This window comes from Gobio gobio (assembly GCF_949357685.1).
Source record: "Gobio gobio genome assembly, chromosome: 9".
Taxonomy (NCBI): domain Eukaryota; kingdom Metazoa; phylum Chordata; class Actinopteri; order Cypriniformes; family Gobionidae; genus Gobio; species Gobio gobio.
The window spans coordinates 55,086,071-55,105,635 of NC_137115.1; the positions used below are offsets into that span (position 1 = coordinate 55,086,071).

The following is a 19,565-nucleotide window of genomic DNA, read 5'->3' on the forward strand; positions in this document are numbered from 1 at the left end:
TTCCCTATGGAGAGTTTCCCTACGGAGTTTTTGCTTCCGGATGCTGACTGTTGCCAATTTGGTCCCATTGCTAACTTGGGATTGAGGTGATTTAACCAAAAAGCAACTTGCTTTGCATTCATGATGATATATTTTATTGGTTTATGCCTTGTAATCAAACCCTTTTCTCTTTGAACTACAGGCACGCGTTACATTAGATTCTGTAACTCATTTAGAGTCATCCAGAAAACGAATCCCATCTGAATAGTGCTGCTCGCTGCCAGATTTAATTTTGTTTTTATGTATTGTCTAGAATAATTCAGTTGTATTTCTGCTCTCAGCTCTGAATTAGTTTACTGTATGTATTCCCTTGGGTTTCTTTTCACTTGTAGAAACTCTGACCTTGTGCTCCGTTTTCTGCGTTTAACCCTCCTAATGTGTTTTGCATCCGACCGAAGATGCATCAGAACACACTGGACCTTTTTATATTCTTAATGAGTCATTTATATTCAGCACAGGGATATATAGGGACAAATGAGAAGTTACCGTGACCGAGTCTCTCCGCTTCGCCCCTCTCGCGGGACGTCATTAAAACCCAGCGCTCGACACCTGAGCCACTCATCGCCGCTCGATCCCGCTCATTCCCAAACTCCCAGCGCTCCCGGCCGGGTGATCTTTCTCAGGAGACCGTGAGCCGAGTCGAGTGGACATTTGTTGCTCCTCCTCGCTCGGCCTTTTCTCAGAATGATACAGTAAAACTAGTGCTGCATGATGGATTGTTGTAACATCGATATGCGATATTCACAGGATGTGCGATGTCATGTATACGGATCGTAGTTGGTCGGTTCCCGTTCGGAACGCATGTGATTTTGTGGATTCTAGGGATGCAACAATACAGTTAGTCGACGGTTCAATACATACCTCGGTTTTTAACCACGGTTCTCGGTTCGGTTCTGATGGCTTGTCACATCATTTTTTGCTATTCTATTCTTATGTGACAGGAACAGCAAGAGGTTAAGGAGAAAAAAGACTATTTCTTAAAAGAACTTAAAAGAATTGAAAAAACTTATACTTAAAACTTTACTTTAAAAAAAACCTTGTACACATTCCTAGTGTATTGTATAAGATATATATATACTTACTTACTTACTTACTTACTTACTTACTTACTTACTTACTTACTTACTTACTTACTTACTTACTTACTTACTTATTTATTTATTTGGGCTGTCAAAAGATTAATCGCGATTAATCGCATCCAAAATAAAATTTTGTGTTTACATAATATATGTGTGTGTACTCTGTTAATTATTATTTATATATAAATACACACACAAGCATGTATATATTTAAGAAAAAAATCTTATTTTTATATATAAAACATTTATATTTATATATATTATAGATTATATAAATGTATATACATGCAAATATTTCTTAAATATATACATGAATGTGTGTGTATTTATATATAAATAATAATTAACAGAGTACACACACATATATTATGTAAACACAAACTTTTATTTTGGATGCGATTAATCGCGATTAATCTTTTGACAGCCCTAATATATATATATATATATATATATATATTATATATAAGATTTACACTGGCAGCTCAGAGCTGTACAGCATCATTTAAGTATGAAATTGAATGAATAAAGGTAAAAATAAAACAATACATAGACTTCACAATAAAATATACATTGATTCTTATTAAAGCTACTGTATTAGTTTTTCAGTCAAGAGCAGAGAGTGATTTTCTTTGTCTTTTGTTGTTGTATTAACATTAAAGGGATAGTTAATTCAAAAATGAAAATTCTGTCATCGAGAAATGAATACAGGTTTGGAACAAATATTACAGTGAGTAAATAATGACATCATTTTAGAGGTGAACTGTCCCTTTAAGGACAGCGTGTTCACTATAGGCTGCGCTGCTGTCAATTAAAGACCTGCTCGCATCTAATATACAGACACACGCAAATTTTACTTTCACTTTAGACATAACCGACTGTGTTTATGTTAACCTTGTGTGTATTTGACAGTATTAGCGCAGTAAGACGACTACTTAGTCCAGTAATCACGTGTTTGACAGGCGTTTAGTGCGCGCGCTCGGAAAAGTGCATGTTAAAACCGTGCATAAGCACACGAATGAAAAGTTTAACCGGCAAGAATTTAAAACGCATGCAAATAATGAACTTTGGTGATTGTGAATAACTCTAGTGTTCTGTGAGGATAACTCTACCACTAACCTGTGATGTGAATGTATGTTGCGTTGTTCAGTATTGGGATGGAGGCAAATGATAGAATTTGTAGAATTTAATTAATTAAATGCAAAACCGATTTCACGCAATTCACAAGCGCGTATTGAACCGTGAATGCCGTACCGAACGGTTCAATATTATATTGAGAATTGTGGCATCACTAGTGGATTCATTGCAAAGTTTAACCATCATAGAGCGAACGTTTATCATTTGCATGTGTTTAACTAGCCTGGATGCCAGCTGAATTTAGCCCCGCCCACAACATTTGAGCTCGGGCAGTTTGGTCTGGACTTGATCCGTAGAGGAGTAATTATGCCTGAACACAAACTGTTCGGACCAATGAAATCATCAGGGCGGGTTTTAGACGATGATGGACAGATGATCAACATTAACGTCATCATCCACGTCATCAAAGCCGCTTGGGTTAAATTTGTTCTAATCCTAAACGGAGAACTTGTTCGTATATGCTTCACCTTTACTATTTCTCTCAGAAATGATGATGGTGTTGGTCAGTACTCTGTGTTTCCTTAAATTCTTTTTTTACAACACCGGCAAACATCGTTTACACTCATCTTTTTCTTCTAACGTCACTTATTCCAGCGTGCAGACAGGGTTGCCAAGTTTTTACAACAAAACCCGGCTAATTGCTACTCAAAACTAGCCAAAAACAAGCCCAATATATTTCCGGGGGGGTTCTCCAGGAAAAAAAAGGCATTTGGGGGTAAAATATATATATACAGTAAAGTGTAATTTATTTGTGATCAAAGCTGAATTTATCATCATTACTCCAGTCTTCAGTGCCACATGATCCTTCAGAAATCATTCTCATATGAGGATATGATGCTCAAGAAACATTTATGATGAATATTAATAGTTTTGCTGCTTCACATTTTTGTGTAATCCATGATTCTTTGATGAATAGAAAGTTCACAAGAACAGCGATTATTCGAAAGGGATTCTTTTGTAACATTATAAATGACTTTACTGTCACTTTTGATCAATTGGACGCATCCTAGCTGAAGAGTATTCTTTTATTTGCCTTATTCTTTATTCGTACAAGTATCACATTACCTCTGTCACCCAACACAATACCATTATTTGAAACGACCTGATCTCCGCAGTCTCCCGGGGATCCTTCAGTGCTGTGACTCAGACTCTCGATTAAAATAAAAGCTTCCTAACCTGCAATCATCAAACAGCCCCTCTAATCTGCCCTCGACACACACGCTCCCTCATTTCTCTCAGCCGCGCTGCAAATGACTGTTATCTCATCAAATGGATGAGTCGTTCTGTAATTCGAAGGCAATTGCTGGTCATTTTCCGAGTCGTTCTGTGGCTCTCCGACTGCTGGCGAGAGTTTGTTGAGATTATTAGGCTGTATCTGGAGAGGGGAAAGGGAATCCCTCAGTGTGATGACGGAGATGGTGTAAAGCGCTCTTATCTGATTTGAGTGTGTGTTTCCTTGCAGGTGATGAAGCGCGTGAAGCCGGGCCTGAAAGAGTATGAGATGGAGAGGTGAGTATTGATTGTGTTTGATTGATTGAGCTGACGGTGTCTCCGATGGCCTGATTAAAGCCTCTTTCCTGAAAGAAGACCCTGTTCACAACACAGTTTTTGTGAGGGAGTTTTAGTGTTGTTTGAGCTCCAGTTCTTCTCTATATCAGTGTTTCTGAGCTCCTGAAACGCCTCCATTGTAGTCTTGAGTTTTCCTCCGGGAACCAGCACGTCATTATTCCTCATTATATGCAGAATAAAGGGGCGGGGCCTGGTTGAGTTAGTTAGTCATGTGTTGAAACTGTTATGGTGAGGGGCTTGACCAATCACAACACACTGCTCCAGCCGACCAATCAAAGCACAGTGTGCTTTTCAGAAGACTGGGAAGAGAGGATTTTATTGCTGCTGTTGATCTGTTTTACATATTGTCATTAGGGCATGCCGATTTAACGTGTTTATTGGATTAGTTATTTACAGTACAAAATAATGCGTTAAAATTATTAACGCACTTGCCCCGCCCCAGACCTACTTGGGTCATCCTACATCTCATACAGTTGATTGATGAAGAATATGATGCATGGCAACAACTCACTGTGATAAACAACTCACTCAGTAAACCCGTCTCCGGCGTGATGACTCCGATATTTCGATTATTCCTATTTAATAATTGTTTAATCGACACATCATCCTCAATAAACGCGTTGTTTGAGCTCCAGTTTTCTCTCTATCAGTGTTTCTGAGCTCCTGAAACGCCTCCATTGTAGTCTTGAGTTTTCTTCCTGGAACCAACACGTCATTATTCCTCATTATAATAATCCATACGCAGAATAAAGGGGCGGGGCCTGGTTGAGTTAGATAGTCGTGTGTTGAAACTGCTGGTTATCGAATCTATCGGTTATAACAAATCGGGTGAACCAATGATTCAATGGACCATAAAGAGAACCATTTACTTCACTCAACAAATCAAATGAATGAATGACTCAATGAATTAAACTCTAAATAAAGAAACTAGTAACTCCTTTAGACATTGACCGCCACCTACTGGCAGTTTTAGTTTCTTATTTAGAGTGTAATTTCATTAAAAATAATTTCCATATTAATAAAAACAAACATTAAAGTTAACCTAAAAATGTCTTTGTGAAGCTAGTGTCTATTTGATTCTTACACAATAATGGCTTTAAATGATCTTTTGGGAGAAATTTCTTAGCCAAATTTGATGTTCATATCGTGTAATTAATTAGATTAAAAATTGTAATCGCTTGACAGTCCTAATTGTCATATAAGTTTATGTTAATAAATGCTGTTCTGATTGCAAAAATTGATAAACGTCAGTGGGGCGGTAAGATTTGTTTTGTTTTTTTAAATAATGTTAATACTTTTATTCATCAATGACACAGTAAATTGATCAAAAGAAGTGCTCGAAGTGGGCCGGTACTCTCCCACACGAAACACAGAATTTGGCTAGAAACACAGAATTTGGCTACTAATTAATTGTATACATTGTGCGTTTGGATCAATTATCTGTGCAATATTGCTGTGACTGAAGCCCGATTGTTTAACTTTGCATGAGAAGTGCACAAATCACCGTAGACTCGTTCACCAGTGGCAAAAGTGTGATAAGATTCGCACGAGCCGTTAATGATAAAATGCGCAACCCATTTGAAATCTATTCAGAATGTGGTAAAACGCTAAAGACTGATGAAAAGAGGGGAAAACATTACCCCATCTTTCATGACTAGAATTGATCTCGTTCTGTTGTATTTATTGTGGTAAACTTTGACCTAACGTGTAGAATTTATAATATAATCTGTTAGGGGAATGGATTTTTCACTAAAGATTTATAGTTTAGCTATAGTTTCTAAATGTGTGAGATGCTATTTTTCATAACACATGCCACAGATAAAAAAAAGAGCGAGAAAACCGTTAACAGTGGCCCAAACAGGGTAATGAGGAGCCATCAATGCTCTCAGTTATATCATTATTGTATAACAAATGCTATAGATAAACATTTACAAGAGCTATGTGACTTTTGCATAAGGCCAAGTGCAAGTTAGAATCAAGTCTGGACCTTCTTGAGTTATTGACTAATCAACCATGTGTAGAAAATGTGTTCTGCTAATAATGACCGATGGAAAAGGAAAAAACATGAGTTTCAGATATTCCAAGAGATTATGAAAAAAATATTTTTAAGGGTCATAACACACACACACACAGTTTCCGCCAGTCTCGTGTTGATCTTGAGTATCGATAGAGTCGTGTTGATCCTTCATATCTCACAAGAGTCTTTAGTTTATCAGATTTATAAAAGACAGAAACACTGAACCCATTCTTTCAGAAAACAGCCGAGTAGTGGGCGGAGCTAAAGACACACACACACACACACACCTACACTCCCTGGATAGCTCTCTATATGTTTCACTATACGTTTGGTGTTGTTCACATTATATACACTTACACACCGATTGCCAACAAAACACACATTTGATCAGTTTCACCCACCGCCTGCGGTTTCCACTCATGACTGGGAACAAACACACACACACACACACACTCCCTGGATAACTCTCGATTCACTATACGTTGGTGTTGTTCACATTATATGCACTTACACACCGATTGCCAACAAAACACACACGTTTGATGAAGTTTCACTCACCACCTGTGGTTTCCACTCATGACCAGGATCAAACACACACACACACACACACACACACACACACACACACACACACACACACACACACACACACACACACACACACACACACACACACACACACACACACACACACACACACACTTTAAGTTGGTGTTGTTCACATTATATGCACTTACACGCCGATTGCCAACAAAACACACACGTATGATGCAGTTTCACTCACCGCCTGCAGTTTCCACTCATGACCGGGAACAAACACACACACACACACACACACACACACACTATAAGTTGCTGTTGTTCACATTATATGCACTTACACACCAATTGCCAACAAAACACACACATTCGATGCAGTTTCACTCACCGCCTGCGGTTTCCACTCATGACCGGGAACAAACACACACACACACACACACACACACACACACACACACACACACTATATGTTGGTGTTGTTCACATTAAATGCGCTTACACGTCGATTGCCAACAAAACACACACATTTGATGCAGTTTCACTCACCGCCTGCGGTTTCCACTCATGACCGGGAACAAACACACACACACACACACACACACACTATATGTTGGTGTTGTTCACATTAAATGCGCTTACACGTCGATTGCCAACAAAACACACACATTTGATGCAGTTTCACTCACTGCCTGCGGTGTCCACTCATGACCGGCGGGAACAAACACACACACACACACACACACACACACACACTATACGTTGGTGTTGTTCACATTAAATGCGCTTACGCACCGATTGCCAACAAAACACACACATTTGATGCAGTTTCACTCACCGCCTGCGGTTTCCACTCATGACCGGCGGGAACAAACACACACACACACACACACACACACACACACACACACACACACACACACACACACACACACACACACACTATACGTTGGTGTTGTTCACATTAAATGCGCTTACACGTCGATTGCCAACAAAACACACACATTTGATGCAGTTTCACTCACCGCCTGCGGTTTCCACTTATGACTGGGAACAAACACACACACACACACACACACACACACCACACACACACTCCCTGGATAACTCTCGATTCTCTATACGTTGGTGTTGTTCACATTATATGCACTTACACACCAATTGCCAACAAAACACACACATTTGATGCAGTTTCACTCACCGCCTGCGGTTTCCACTTATGACTGGGAACAAACACAGACACACACACACACACACTATACGTTGGTGTTGTTCACATTAAATGCGCTTACACACCGATTGCCAACAAAACACACACATTTGATGCAGTTTCACTCACCGCCTGCGGTTTCCACTCATGACCGGCGGGAACAAACACACACACACACATACACACACTCACACACACTTGCAGAACTCCGGACACAAACTGTATCCACTGTTCCCTTAACGCTGGGTTAAGCTGAGCTTGTGAAGCTGAACAAGGTGGTCTTTCTCTCTCTCACACACACACACACACACACACACACACACACACACACACACACACACACACACTTCTTTAGTGACTTAGTGTGTGTGTGTGTGTGTGTGTGTGTGTGTGTGTGTGTGTGTGTGTGTGTGTGTGTGTGTGTGTGTGTGTGTGTGTGTGTGTGTGTGTGTGTGTGTGTGTGTGTGTGTGTGTGTGTGTGTGTGTGTGTGTGTGTGTGTGTGTGTGTGTGTGTGCTCGTGCTCGCTCATCCGGGAGAAGTGCCCATACACTTTGACGTCATACAGGACCATACTTCACGAAACTTGTTGTAATCCCGAAGGAGTGTATTTGGCACAGAAATACTCCGTAGTTGAGCTTCCGTCTCCGCCTCACTGCGGTTTGCTGTTATCTGTGTGAGCTGCTGATCTTCTCGCCGTGATAGTGTTTTGTGTCTGATAACACCAGCGACCCGTTCTCTCCTCTCCAAACAAAAGCTCTGATAAGCTGCAGCTTTTTTACAGGGATTTTCTCTCAGTATCTTCTGCTGGAGAGCTGTGAGATAAGAGCGACTCCCTCCACTTGTTGTGTCCGTGCAGCAGTGGCTTTGTCCAGACCTTCAGAGATTGTGATGCATGATCTACTTCCTCTAATGACATCTTCCCTTTCAGCTCTGGCCGCCCAGGTGCATGCTGGGAAGTGACCTTCTCTCGTAACATCACTCCACACCTCTGCATTCATCTCTCAGGAGAAGCCAATTTCTGTCCAATTTCCTCCGAACTTTCCTTTTTTCGCTGTGAATGTCAGTTTCCTGCAGGGATCGTGAGGGTTTTTAATGTGAGAGATGCTTTGAGCTCTGTTATGTGTCATGCGGTCGCATTAGGCCATTAGGGGCCAGTGACTCGCTGATGACTGGACATAATGAGAGAGATTGTGGCGAACAGGTGCGTGTGTGTGTGTGTGTGTGTGTGTGTGTGTGGCATAACGGGACAAACCCGCAGGCAAGGTCACAGCAGGCAGCGGCTCACATCAGTACAGCAGCGGTCAGATGTACACACACTCACTAGGGATGAGCACGAGTGACTTTTGGACTTGTTTCATAAAAGTTTGCAAATAAGTTTCTCAAGTGCAACTACACTGAGACAAAACAGTTCAAAAGATATTTTGAGGAAAAAAAAATTAATGTATTAAATAACATTTGAAAACCCTGTATAAACTTGTATAAAAGAAATGTACTTGAGGCATGTAAATGCGCGCTCTTTACTGACTTGCGTTACCGGTAGATTCATAGATGATGGTGCGCGGGCATTTCACTCACGCTTGATCCGTCAACGCCACATGCTGTAGCTACTCTATTCATGATTGGTCACTGCCAAATTAAAATATTAACCCTTTAAGACCTAAGGGTATTTTTACAATTAATTTTCCGCCTGGTGTTATTTACTAAAAAAGCTTGTAAAACATCAACCCTGTTGTGCACAGACAATTGACACACCTCTTTTTTTTCAAGGCAAGTTGCACTGTCAGTATATTTGTGTTGCATTGATGTCACCTGAATGTAAAATAAGTTCCATAAAGACCATAAAGACAAATGAAAACATAAAACGGAAATTGAATCACTCAAATATTTATTGAAAACACACACAAATAAATAAAAGCTAAGTATATTTCCTCTGGAAAACAGTTTGTTCAAGTCTTTGGAGTCCTGGAACTCAGGAGTAAACATGATAACTTATACAGAACCAAAACTATTTACATTTTTCCAAAAAAAGTCCAGGCGCTTTTGGCCTCTTTGGATTTTGGATATTTACTGGTGCCAAGCCTCAAAACAGTTCCTATCAGGAACTTCTCCTCAAACTTTCTCCTCAAACTTTCTCCTCAAACTTTTTCCTCAAACTTTCTCCACAAAACTGCAGCGCGTCTCTCTCTCTCTCTCTCTCCTCAACACTAGCCGTGCGTCTCTCTCTCCACAATAACAGAGCTGTGGTTCATGCGTAATGACGCACACCAACGTGGATGACGGATCAGCCTGTCATTGGTCAAACCCTCATCCAAAATGGCAGCTAGCATCGCGCTAGCGGCAAAAATGACGGAAAATTTATAAATTATGGACATCAAGTGGATAAATCTTGGATGTAAGCGTTTTGATTTATTGCTGAACAACTCCAAAAAGATGCACATGTTCCAGGCTGGATAGAAAACCTTCTGTAAAGGCTACAAAGACACCAAAGACACCCCAGTGATGGCTAGCTCGTTAGCTTTCTGCTGAAAAAAACGGTAAGAAAATCGATAAAAGTTTCATGAAATAATATAGATATTTATCGGAGGTGCCGTGTGACGTCGTGGGCGATGCCGTCGGGCTCTGAGGGTTAAAGAGAACGATAAAATAACGTTATTAACCGGTTAATGGTCATTTCAAATTAACGTTTCTGTTCAGAACGATTCAAATTGATTTTGATTTCGTTTTCGTTTTTGTTCCTCTTAAAATTTCGTTCGTTTACGGTTTTCGTTTTCATTCCTTGAACCGGTTCAGAGCCCTGCTTTTAATTATAAAAAGGCTGGAAATACACACCGGGACTCTTATTTTGAAATGTCTGCGCCTCTATTGCAGTTGCAGGAGCTCATTAAAGTTCAGGAGATCAAATATGCATTGTTACAACCGTCTAAAACATATGACTATATAAACATCGTAAAGTAAACATTGTCATTATTTATCAGCATTAGTTCATAAACACTTGCCTGGCATAAATGTGTGTTATTGATTGATTGAGCCGCTCTGGAGCTGGATTGGGGATGAGCCTGTAGTGTGTGTTTTCCAGCGGTTAGATCAGTTCAGCTCAAATGTGCTCATCTGTTACAGGACATCAGTTCTGACCCCATCTCTTCCCTAATCGTCCCTCACTAACATTTTCGTCTCGTTTTTATTTGTTGACGAAAATGACAGTTGATTTCCGTTATAGTTTTTGTCATTCAACACCAGAGGTGGACAGTAACGAAGTACATTTACTTGAGTACTGTACTTAAATACACTTTTTGAGTATCTTTACTGAAGTATTATTTTTTTAGGGAAACTTTTACTTTAATTTCACTACATTTGAAAGACAAATATCGTACTTTTTACTCCACTACATTTCTATCAAGGCCCTCGAAGTCAGAAGTCGTTTCTGTAGCAGCTTTGCAAGTCAGTGGATGCATTTTTTTTCTTCTTTAAAAGTTTTTTTTTTTTTTTTGCAAAATGTAAATGTCTGGGAGAAAGATAAGCATAGACGTATGGATGAATCTGAAAAAGCATGATGAAAGAGCTCAGTTCAGTCTGTTTTTTTGTGCCTCTGAGATGCCAGAGCACGAGAACTGAATAGAGCTTTCTTTTGTGTTTTTTTTCTCACTTAAACAGACCAATACACACAATGTCAATTTTCATTTTGGAAAGTATTCACGTAAATAAAGTTGATTATGTCTTAAGTGAACGTAAACAGTTGGGGAATATCGGATGTGTATCAGTGTATAGGATTTGTGCATTCTGCCTTAAAGTGACAGCAGCTTTGTAAAAAGCTTTGTAACTTTTAAGTATTTAAATTAGTTCAAGGTGGTCGTTTGGAGCATCACTGACTCGCTTAAACCACCATGCGTGCATTCATACAACAATGCAACAATAATAAAATAATGCATTGACATAAAAAAGGAAATTTACTTTTGATACTTAAGTACTTTTAAAAGCAAGTACTTCTGTACTTCTACTTAAGTAAAAAAAGTTTTTAACAACTTTCACTTGTAACAGAGTAATATTTGACCAGTAGTACTTTTACTTTCACTCGAGTAATGGAGTTGTGTACTTTGTCCACCTCTGTCCAACTCTAGTTTTTATTTAGTTATCGTCTCGTTTTCGTCAGTGAAAAAAGGTTGTTACTAAACTAAATTAACTTTCATCGCTGCAAGCTTTAACTAATGCTGTGATTGGTTACAGTGGCATTGTAGGTGGTCACTTGCTGTCCGGTTGGTTAAGGAAGTTACTTTATTTGTTTCTGTCAAGCAGTCAGAATGACCCAAACACATCTCTAACACGTGCATGCATTTAACATATAAACACAGCACATAGACGCTGGCTGTGTCCGAAATTGTATACTCTCTTCAGTAGGGATGTTCAAAAGTAAGTTCTATATAGTATGTTGTCGTGTGAGCTAGGTTGAGTTGCATCGCTTCACTATCATTCACAAATCTCTCCCATCGTATGCACACTTCAGAGTCTCGCCGGGAGAAGTCGGTCATCCTGGGACTTTCTGCCTGCTCTTTAATGAGTGCTGTGAATTCAGACATGCTGCTTCTGTCACACACTGTTTTTTGCCCTACTATATAGTAGCGTAGTATGTGATTTCAGATGCAACCTTTTTTTTTCATGCATCACATTTGATCATGCATCACAGCATAAACGCTCATTTTTGCTTCATTACATTTATAATTACTTATTAAATGAAGCAGCTGAGGCCCCTCGTGGGAACGGCACTGAAATATGCCACAAAAAATGCCTTTTAGAAATGAAAAGATCTGTTTTAGTTGATATTAACTACGGTGGCCCAGAAGTGCACAACACAATGAAATTTAAAAAGCAAACATAAGTTAATTTCGTTGTGTTGTGGCTTAATTTTGTTTTGTTTTGTTGAGTTGTGGCTTCATTTTGTTGTGTTGTGTCTTGATTTTGTTGTGTTGTGTCTTAATTTTGTTGTGTTGTGGCTTGATTTGTTGTGTTGTGGCTTAATTTTGTTGTTGTGGCTTAATTTTGTTGTGTTGTGGCTTGATTTGTTGTGTTGTGTCTTAATTTTTGTTTTGTTGTGTTGTGTCTTAATTTTGTTGTGTTGTGGCTTGATTTGTTGTGTTGTGGCTTAATTTTGTTGTTGTGGCTTAATTTTGTTGTGTTGTGGCTTGATTTGTTGTGTTGTGCTTAATTTTGTTTTGTTGTGTTGTGTCTTAATTTTGTTGTGTTGTGGCTTGATTTGTTGTGTTGTGGCTTAATTTTGTTGTTGTGGCTTAATTTTGTTGTGTTGTGGCTTGATTTGTTGTGTTGTGCTTAATTTTGTTTTGTTGTGTTGTGTCTTAATTTTGTTGTGTTGTGGCTTGATTTGTTGTGTTGTGGCTTAATTTTGTTGTTGTTGTGGCTTGATTTGTTGTGTTGTGCTTAATTTTGTTGTGTTGTGGCTTGATTTGTTGTGGTGTGTCTTAATTTGGTTGTGTTGTGTCTTAATTTTGTTGTGTTGTGGCTTGATTTGTTGTGGTGTGTCTTAATTTGGTTGTTGTGGCTTAATTTTGTTGTGTTGTGGCTTAATTTTGTTGTGTTGTGGCTTGATTTGTTGTGTTGTGCTTAATTTGGTTGTGTTGTGGCTTGATTTGTTGTGGTGTGTCTTAATTTGGTTGTGTTGTGCTTAATTTGTTGTGTTGTGGCTTAATTTTGTTGTTGTGGCTTAATTTTGTTGTGTTGTGGCTTGATTTGTTGTGGTGTGTCTTAATTTTGTTGTGTTGTGTCTTAATTTTGTTGTTGTGGCTTAATTTTGTTGTGTTGTGGCTAAATTTTGTTGTGTTGTGTCTTCATTTTGTTGTGTTGTGTCTTCATTTTGTTGTTGTGGCTTAATTTTGTTGTGTTGTGGCTTGATTTGTTGTGTTGTGCTTAATTTGTTGTGTTGTGCTTAATTTTGTTGTGTTGTGGCTTGATTTGTTGTGGTGTGTCTTAATTTGGTTGTGTTGTGTCTTAATTTTGTTGTGTTGTGGCTTGATTTGTTGTGGTGTGTCTTAATTTTGTTGTGTTGTGGCTTGATTTGTTGTGGTGTGTCTTAATTTGGTTGTGTTGTGTCTTAATTTTGTTGTGTTGTGGCTTGATTTGTTGTGGTGTGTCTTAATTTGGTTGTTGTGGCTTAATTTTGTTGTGTTGTGGCTTAATTTTGTTGTGTTGTGGCTTGATTTGTTGTGTTGTGCTTAATTTGGTTGTGTTGTGGCTTAATTTGGTTGTGTTGTGGCTTGATTTGTTGTGTTGTGGCTTGATTTGTTGTGTTGTGTCTTAATTTGGTTGTGTTGTGCTTAATTTGTTGTGTTGTGGCTTAATTTTGTTGTTGTGGCTTAATTGTGTTGTGTTGTGGCTTGTTGTGTGTGGCTTGTTGTGTTGTGCACTACTGGGCCACCGTAATTAACAGCATTGGATCACTTCCTGACTAAGGAGTACATGTAGAAACAATATAGAGTGAGAATATTCGATGAACTGTAGATTTTCTGAGGACACTGAGGGCGGTGCTGGCCATGGCCACAGTCAGCAAGCACAACTAATCGAATTAAATCTCTCTTTAGGATGTAACACGTCCTGGTGTTCAGTGTGTGTTGTTTGTTAGTTTGCTGTGTGGCCCACCTCACATCTCAGAGCTGAGGCTGGAGACGGCCGGATCAAAACACGGAACATCAGCCTGAGTGTGCATTAGTGGCGGCTGCATCCCGTGGGAAGAACCATCCAGGATTTCAGACTCGGAATCGATTTAAATTGAGTTTAGCAGCAGGATCGAGCGCAGCTGAGGAGCCTCTCGCGATGCACAATGCTGGAAACTCATTTTTAACTCCTTTGAATCGCGCGTGTGTGTGTGTGTGTGTGTGTGTGTGTGTGTGTGTGTGTGTGTGTGTGTGTGTGTGTGTGTGTGTGTGTGTGTGTGTGTGTGTGTGTGTGTGTGTGTGTGTGTGTGTGTGATGGTTCGGTAATGAAATGCAGCCGTGCTGATGATGTCATTGGTGTGTAGAGGACGTTTGGAGAACACGAGTTTACTGAAAACATGAGAAACGTGAGAGCATCACAATCAATCGATTTCCTCCGTCTTAAAGCGCTGAATCTCATTGGTTTTGACTCCATTGTCCACATCGGTGTTCAAAGCTCCATCGGATCACACGTGACTTATTTAATCCGGACAAAATGTGTATCATCAGAACGATTTACGACTCTAGTTTTGATGTTTGACCACTATTTAATGGTTGCGGTGACAGTAACGTCTGCCAGGAGTGCAAAATCAACATTCAAAATCAATAGTTATTGATATTTCCTTTACATGTTAATTCGCAGGGGTTTGTGTTAGCCTGACGTCGTCATACTCAATTCTAGTCAGAATATGAGTCTGATTCTGCTCCGCTGGGCTGTGATTATGGGGCGTGTTTCAACCAAACCAGGAAAGACCTCAATTGGACAGACCTACAACCAATCAGAGCAACGCAGCGACGCATAACGTTAGTTGTCAAATGTCAACAGAACTCAACTGACCTGTGCTGCCATGTCCACGGGTTGAAGCGACCCCAATTGACCTATCGGTAAGCCCCTCCCCTCGGACGCAGATGAGCCAATAGCAGTTGAGTATCAGTTGCGCTGGGACCGGAACTCGGACATCTTTAGGGTTCAGCGCATTAGAGAAACATTGGAAAACCCGAAGCTCTCATCAGTTTGATGGTGTTTATGCTACAAAAATGCTCAAATGTCGTGCCTGAGGAACTGTAACACTGACTCCAGGGATCCTGAGAGGATTTTCTGTTTGTCAAACTCTTACGATTAAAGTCCCTGCTAACATACAAACCGAAATAACTAACTGTTCTCACGTCATGTAACGTTAACACTGTAGGTCAAAAACACGATGGTCAACATTTCAGTGCCTCTCCATATTAAACTGGTTATAGGTAAATTAATTTAATTTTAGATATGTTTAAGGTCTACATTATCTGTCCTAAGGAGGACTCATATTTTGATGGGCATTATAGTCTACGGTTGTGAAAGGAAGAGTTTATCGGAGTTGTTTTGCAGATACAAAGTTTCCCAGTTATTAACTGCACCCCCGAAAACTCATACGGTCTGTGTATATGTTTGTTTACTGTTAGTTTTATGAGTGTTTTTGTGTAATTTGCTGTGTATGTTAATGGTAATGCAACGGAGAGTTTGTGAATGAGACGTTAATGCGCATTTCTTATGCTTTGTTTGTTCAGCTCTTACGATGATTTTTTGGAGTGAAAAAGGACAAACTTGATAAACCATCAGTAAAGTTTGTCCATCATTCAGACGGGGTATACGCTACAATCTGTGTCCAAAAACATCTCAGGATAGGGTTTTCACACTGAGCTGTCATTGTAAGATATAGTAACTCTGTTTGTTTGTCCGAGTTAGCAACAGTAACTAAGGGGGGCGGGGCTTACCGATAGGTCAATTATGTGATATACAGACCCAGGAATGCGAATTTTAGCTGCCAGCCCTGCCAAAATAACACATATTTTACCCCCAAATGCCTTTTTTTCCTGGAGAACCCCCCTGGAAATATATTGGGCTTGTTTTTGGCTAGTTTTGAGTAGCAATTAGCCGGGTTTTGTTGTAAAAACTTGGCAACCCTGTGTGCACGCTGGAATAAGTTTGAAGAAAAAGATGAGTGTAAACGATGTTTGCCGGTGTTGTAAAAAAAGAATTTAAGGATACACAGAGTACTGACCAACACCATCATCATTTCTCAAATGTTGTGGGCGGGGCTAAGTTCGGCTGGCATCCAGGCTAGGTTTGTGTGTTTGTTATTACTAACATCCATCAGTGCTTTAGTCCAAACCTGTGCATATTTTGGAGAAATATTGATATATTCACATGAATATATTCACAGAATCACATTATATATATATATATTGTGTTGGTCCCTGACCCATCGATGTGTGGACTCCTCTAGACCCCTGAAGGTGTGCTGTGGTATCTGGAGATGTTAGCAGCAGATCCTTTAAGTCCTGTAAGTTGCGAGGACTTGTTTGTTCAGCTCATCCCACAGATGCTCGATTGGATTGAGATCTGGGGAATTTGGAATATTGTGACGTATATCCGTGTGAAACGGCTTCTGAATTTAGAAAAAATGTAGGGCGAGGCTTGATTTCGTCCTTCGGGAATTGATTGGATCATTGGAAGTTGGGCGTTGATAACAAAATGGAGGCAGATTTGAAGTTTCCCTAACGAAAATTAACCATGGTTTTATTGTAGTAAAAATGTAGTAACCATGGTTTTTTGGCTAATTGAATACCATTTATATAACTACAGTTTTACCACAAATACCACGGTTAGAGAAGCAAAAGTAAAACCATGGTTTGTTATGCACTCAGTTGTGGAGAAAAACTTGATCTATCGCTTAAATAAATGTATTTTCTCTAAAAATCTTTTCTACATATGTTACTGAGCATATTTCCTCACTTTTCGCTGGGTTATGCTACAGATTTCACTCATTTTAAGCCTTTTATGGCTTTATTTCTGTAAAACTTTTTTCTCAGCTCTCCCTTATAAGGGGGTTCACACACCCGACAAGCTGTTCGTCCGACTATATTGAGTAATTTTTATATAAAAAAGCTTTTTTTTCCTATACATTTCTCTCTTTTTGCTTCAAGTCCTTCTTGAAGAAGGTATTGTGTACACCGAGAAAAATGCGGTCGTCTAGCCGTCACAATCTGGCCCTTGTCAAACTCGCTCAAATCCTTACGCTTGCCCATTTTTCAACTCTGAGGACAAAATGTTCACTTCCTGCCTAATATATCCCACCCACTAACAGGAGATGAACCACATTTTTATTTTAACAGGTTGACGTGAAGACCTTTCGAGTTTGTGTGTTTATGATATGATGTCTTGACATGCCATATCTGAATCGAATGATCTGTTGTATTGCACAGAAGAAAGGAAGTGCAGAAATATTGACAGATTTTTTGATTTGTATTCTTTAATGAGATGATTATACTCCGCATCAGCATTTGTATGCGGTCACGTCGCACTAAAGCAGCAGAAACGTGAGCGCTAGGAACAGAAACTAGAAGACTTGCTTCCTCAGATTTATGATGCCTGCGTCCTCTCATAGCCACAGGCTGACGAATGTCTCTCTTAACTTCATGTGTTGTTATAAAGTTTGCTTTTGTTCCTTGAGGACTGGGTTTTTTTTGTTTTGTTCTCGTATCCTGCGGACATTTTCAAGAGCAAATAATGAACGTGGTAAAAGCTCAAACTTAGCCTTGTCCCCGGGCAGCAGATGATGAAGATATTCTAAGGTGAAAGAAATGAAGCGGAGGTTTTCTAAAGCATCTGTCTTCACGTCGAGGCGATGATGTGTTTGCCGTGTCATGAGGTTTGAAACCATGAAGAACTGAAAGCTCGCTGATGACAGCGGGTGAGAAAAGTCCATCTTCCTCAAAGTTCACGCGGAGTGCAGTCAATGTGGCGAAACAGAGGTTTGCAAACACTTAGCATCGGTCAGGCTTTTCATGCTTGAAGGATCTGCGGATTCACAGTCGCTACGTGTGTGTGTGTGTGTGTATGTTGCTTTAAGAGAGAGCGACCATACATCTGTTCTATTGTGTAATGTTGTTGTTTGAGCTCCAGTTTTCTCTATATCAGTGTTTCTGAGCTCCTGAAACGCCTCCATTGTAGTCTTGAGTTTTCCTCCGGGAACAACACGTCATTATTCCTCATTATAATTATTAATACGCAGAATAAAGGGGCGGGGCCTGGTTGAGTTAGATAATCGTGTGTTGAAACTGCTGGTTATGGTGAGGGGCGGGACATTTCCCAAACACACTTGACCAATCAGAGCACAGTGTGCTTTTCAGAAGGCGGGGCTTTATAGAGACAGGAACTAAACAAGAGCGTTACTGACAGACTAAAGCCTGGTATATAGGCTAGGGATCGACCGATATGGATTTTTTAGTGCCGATACCGATTTTTTTTTCATCAGCCTTAGCCGATGACCGATACGGGCTGCCGATTTTCTTGAGCCGATATTTGGAGCCGATACTGCTTTTGCTCTCTCAATTTACATCATAAAAATGACACAATGATCATGATGATAACAATTTAAAATTTACATTATAAAAAAGGAACATTTATTGAACTAAAAAAAACTATATTTAACAAATAGTAAAAACAGGTGTGGTAGAACAATAAAAAAAAGAGTTCAGTGGTGAAAATAAATTCTGAAAATAAATATTGAAGCATAAATAAAATAATTACACTATTGCACACAGTATCAACAAGCAAGCAGCATAATAAAGTGCACACTGACTGTACTATACTTCATTTTAAAACTATTTACAACCTAGTCATTTAATGGTTACACTCTAAAAAATGCTGGGTTAAAAATAACCCAAGTTGGGTTGAATATGGACTAACCCAGCAATTGGGTTGTTTTGACCCAGCGGTTGGGTTAAATGTTTGCTTAAAACCACCCAATTGCTGGGTTAATACAACCCAATTGCTGGGTTAATACAACCCAATTGCTGGGTTAGTCCATTTTCAACCCAACTTGGGTTATTTTTAACCCAGCATGTTTTCGAGTGTAGGTGCACTGAACTTAATCTCTTGTAGAGCAACACCAGCGGTAATTCAGGAGAAAATCTCCCAATGCTCCACGTGAAACTTCAGTCTTTCGACCTTTTACCATCGTGTCAATTCTCAATTGATTTTGATTAATATGCGCGAGGGAGAGCGAGAGAGTTTGAAGACGGTGAGAGCTGCCCTGTGGACGCCTGTCTGTAAATAATGCAGGGGAAAAAATATCGGCGAACGCAGCAGCCTTGTATCGGCTGATGCCGATACACGTAAAAACTGCAAATATCGGCCCGATATATCGGTCTAACACTAATATAGGCCCTGTCCCAAATGACGCACTTCATGTGCACTTTCGGTCTTCAGGCCGCTGCGTGTCCGTTAAAGGGATAGTTC

General features: G+C 39.7%; 1 protein-coding gene across 5 annotated transcripts in view; it reads left to right on the top strand.

Annotated features, from left to right (window-relative positions):
- Nucleotides 1-19,565, top strand: part of pepd (peptidase D) — a 161,275-nt gene that overhangs the window by 73,204 nt on the left and 68,506 nt on the right. For all 5 annotated transcript variants that reach the window (XM_079825836.1, XM_079825839.1, XM_079825840.1 and 2 more), the window contains exon 9: nucleotides 3,715-3,761. In XM_079825836.1, the coding sequence (XP_079681962.1) occupies nucleotides 3,715-3,761 (47 nt within the window). The remainder of the gene's footprint in view (nucleotides 1-3,714; nucleotides 3,762-19,565) is intronic.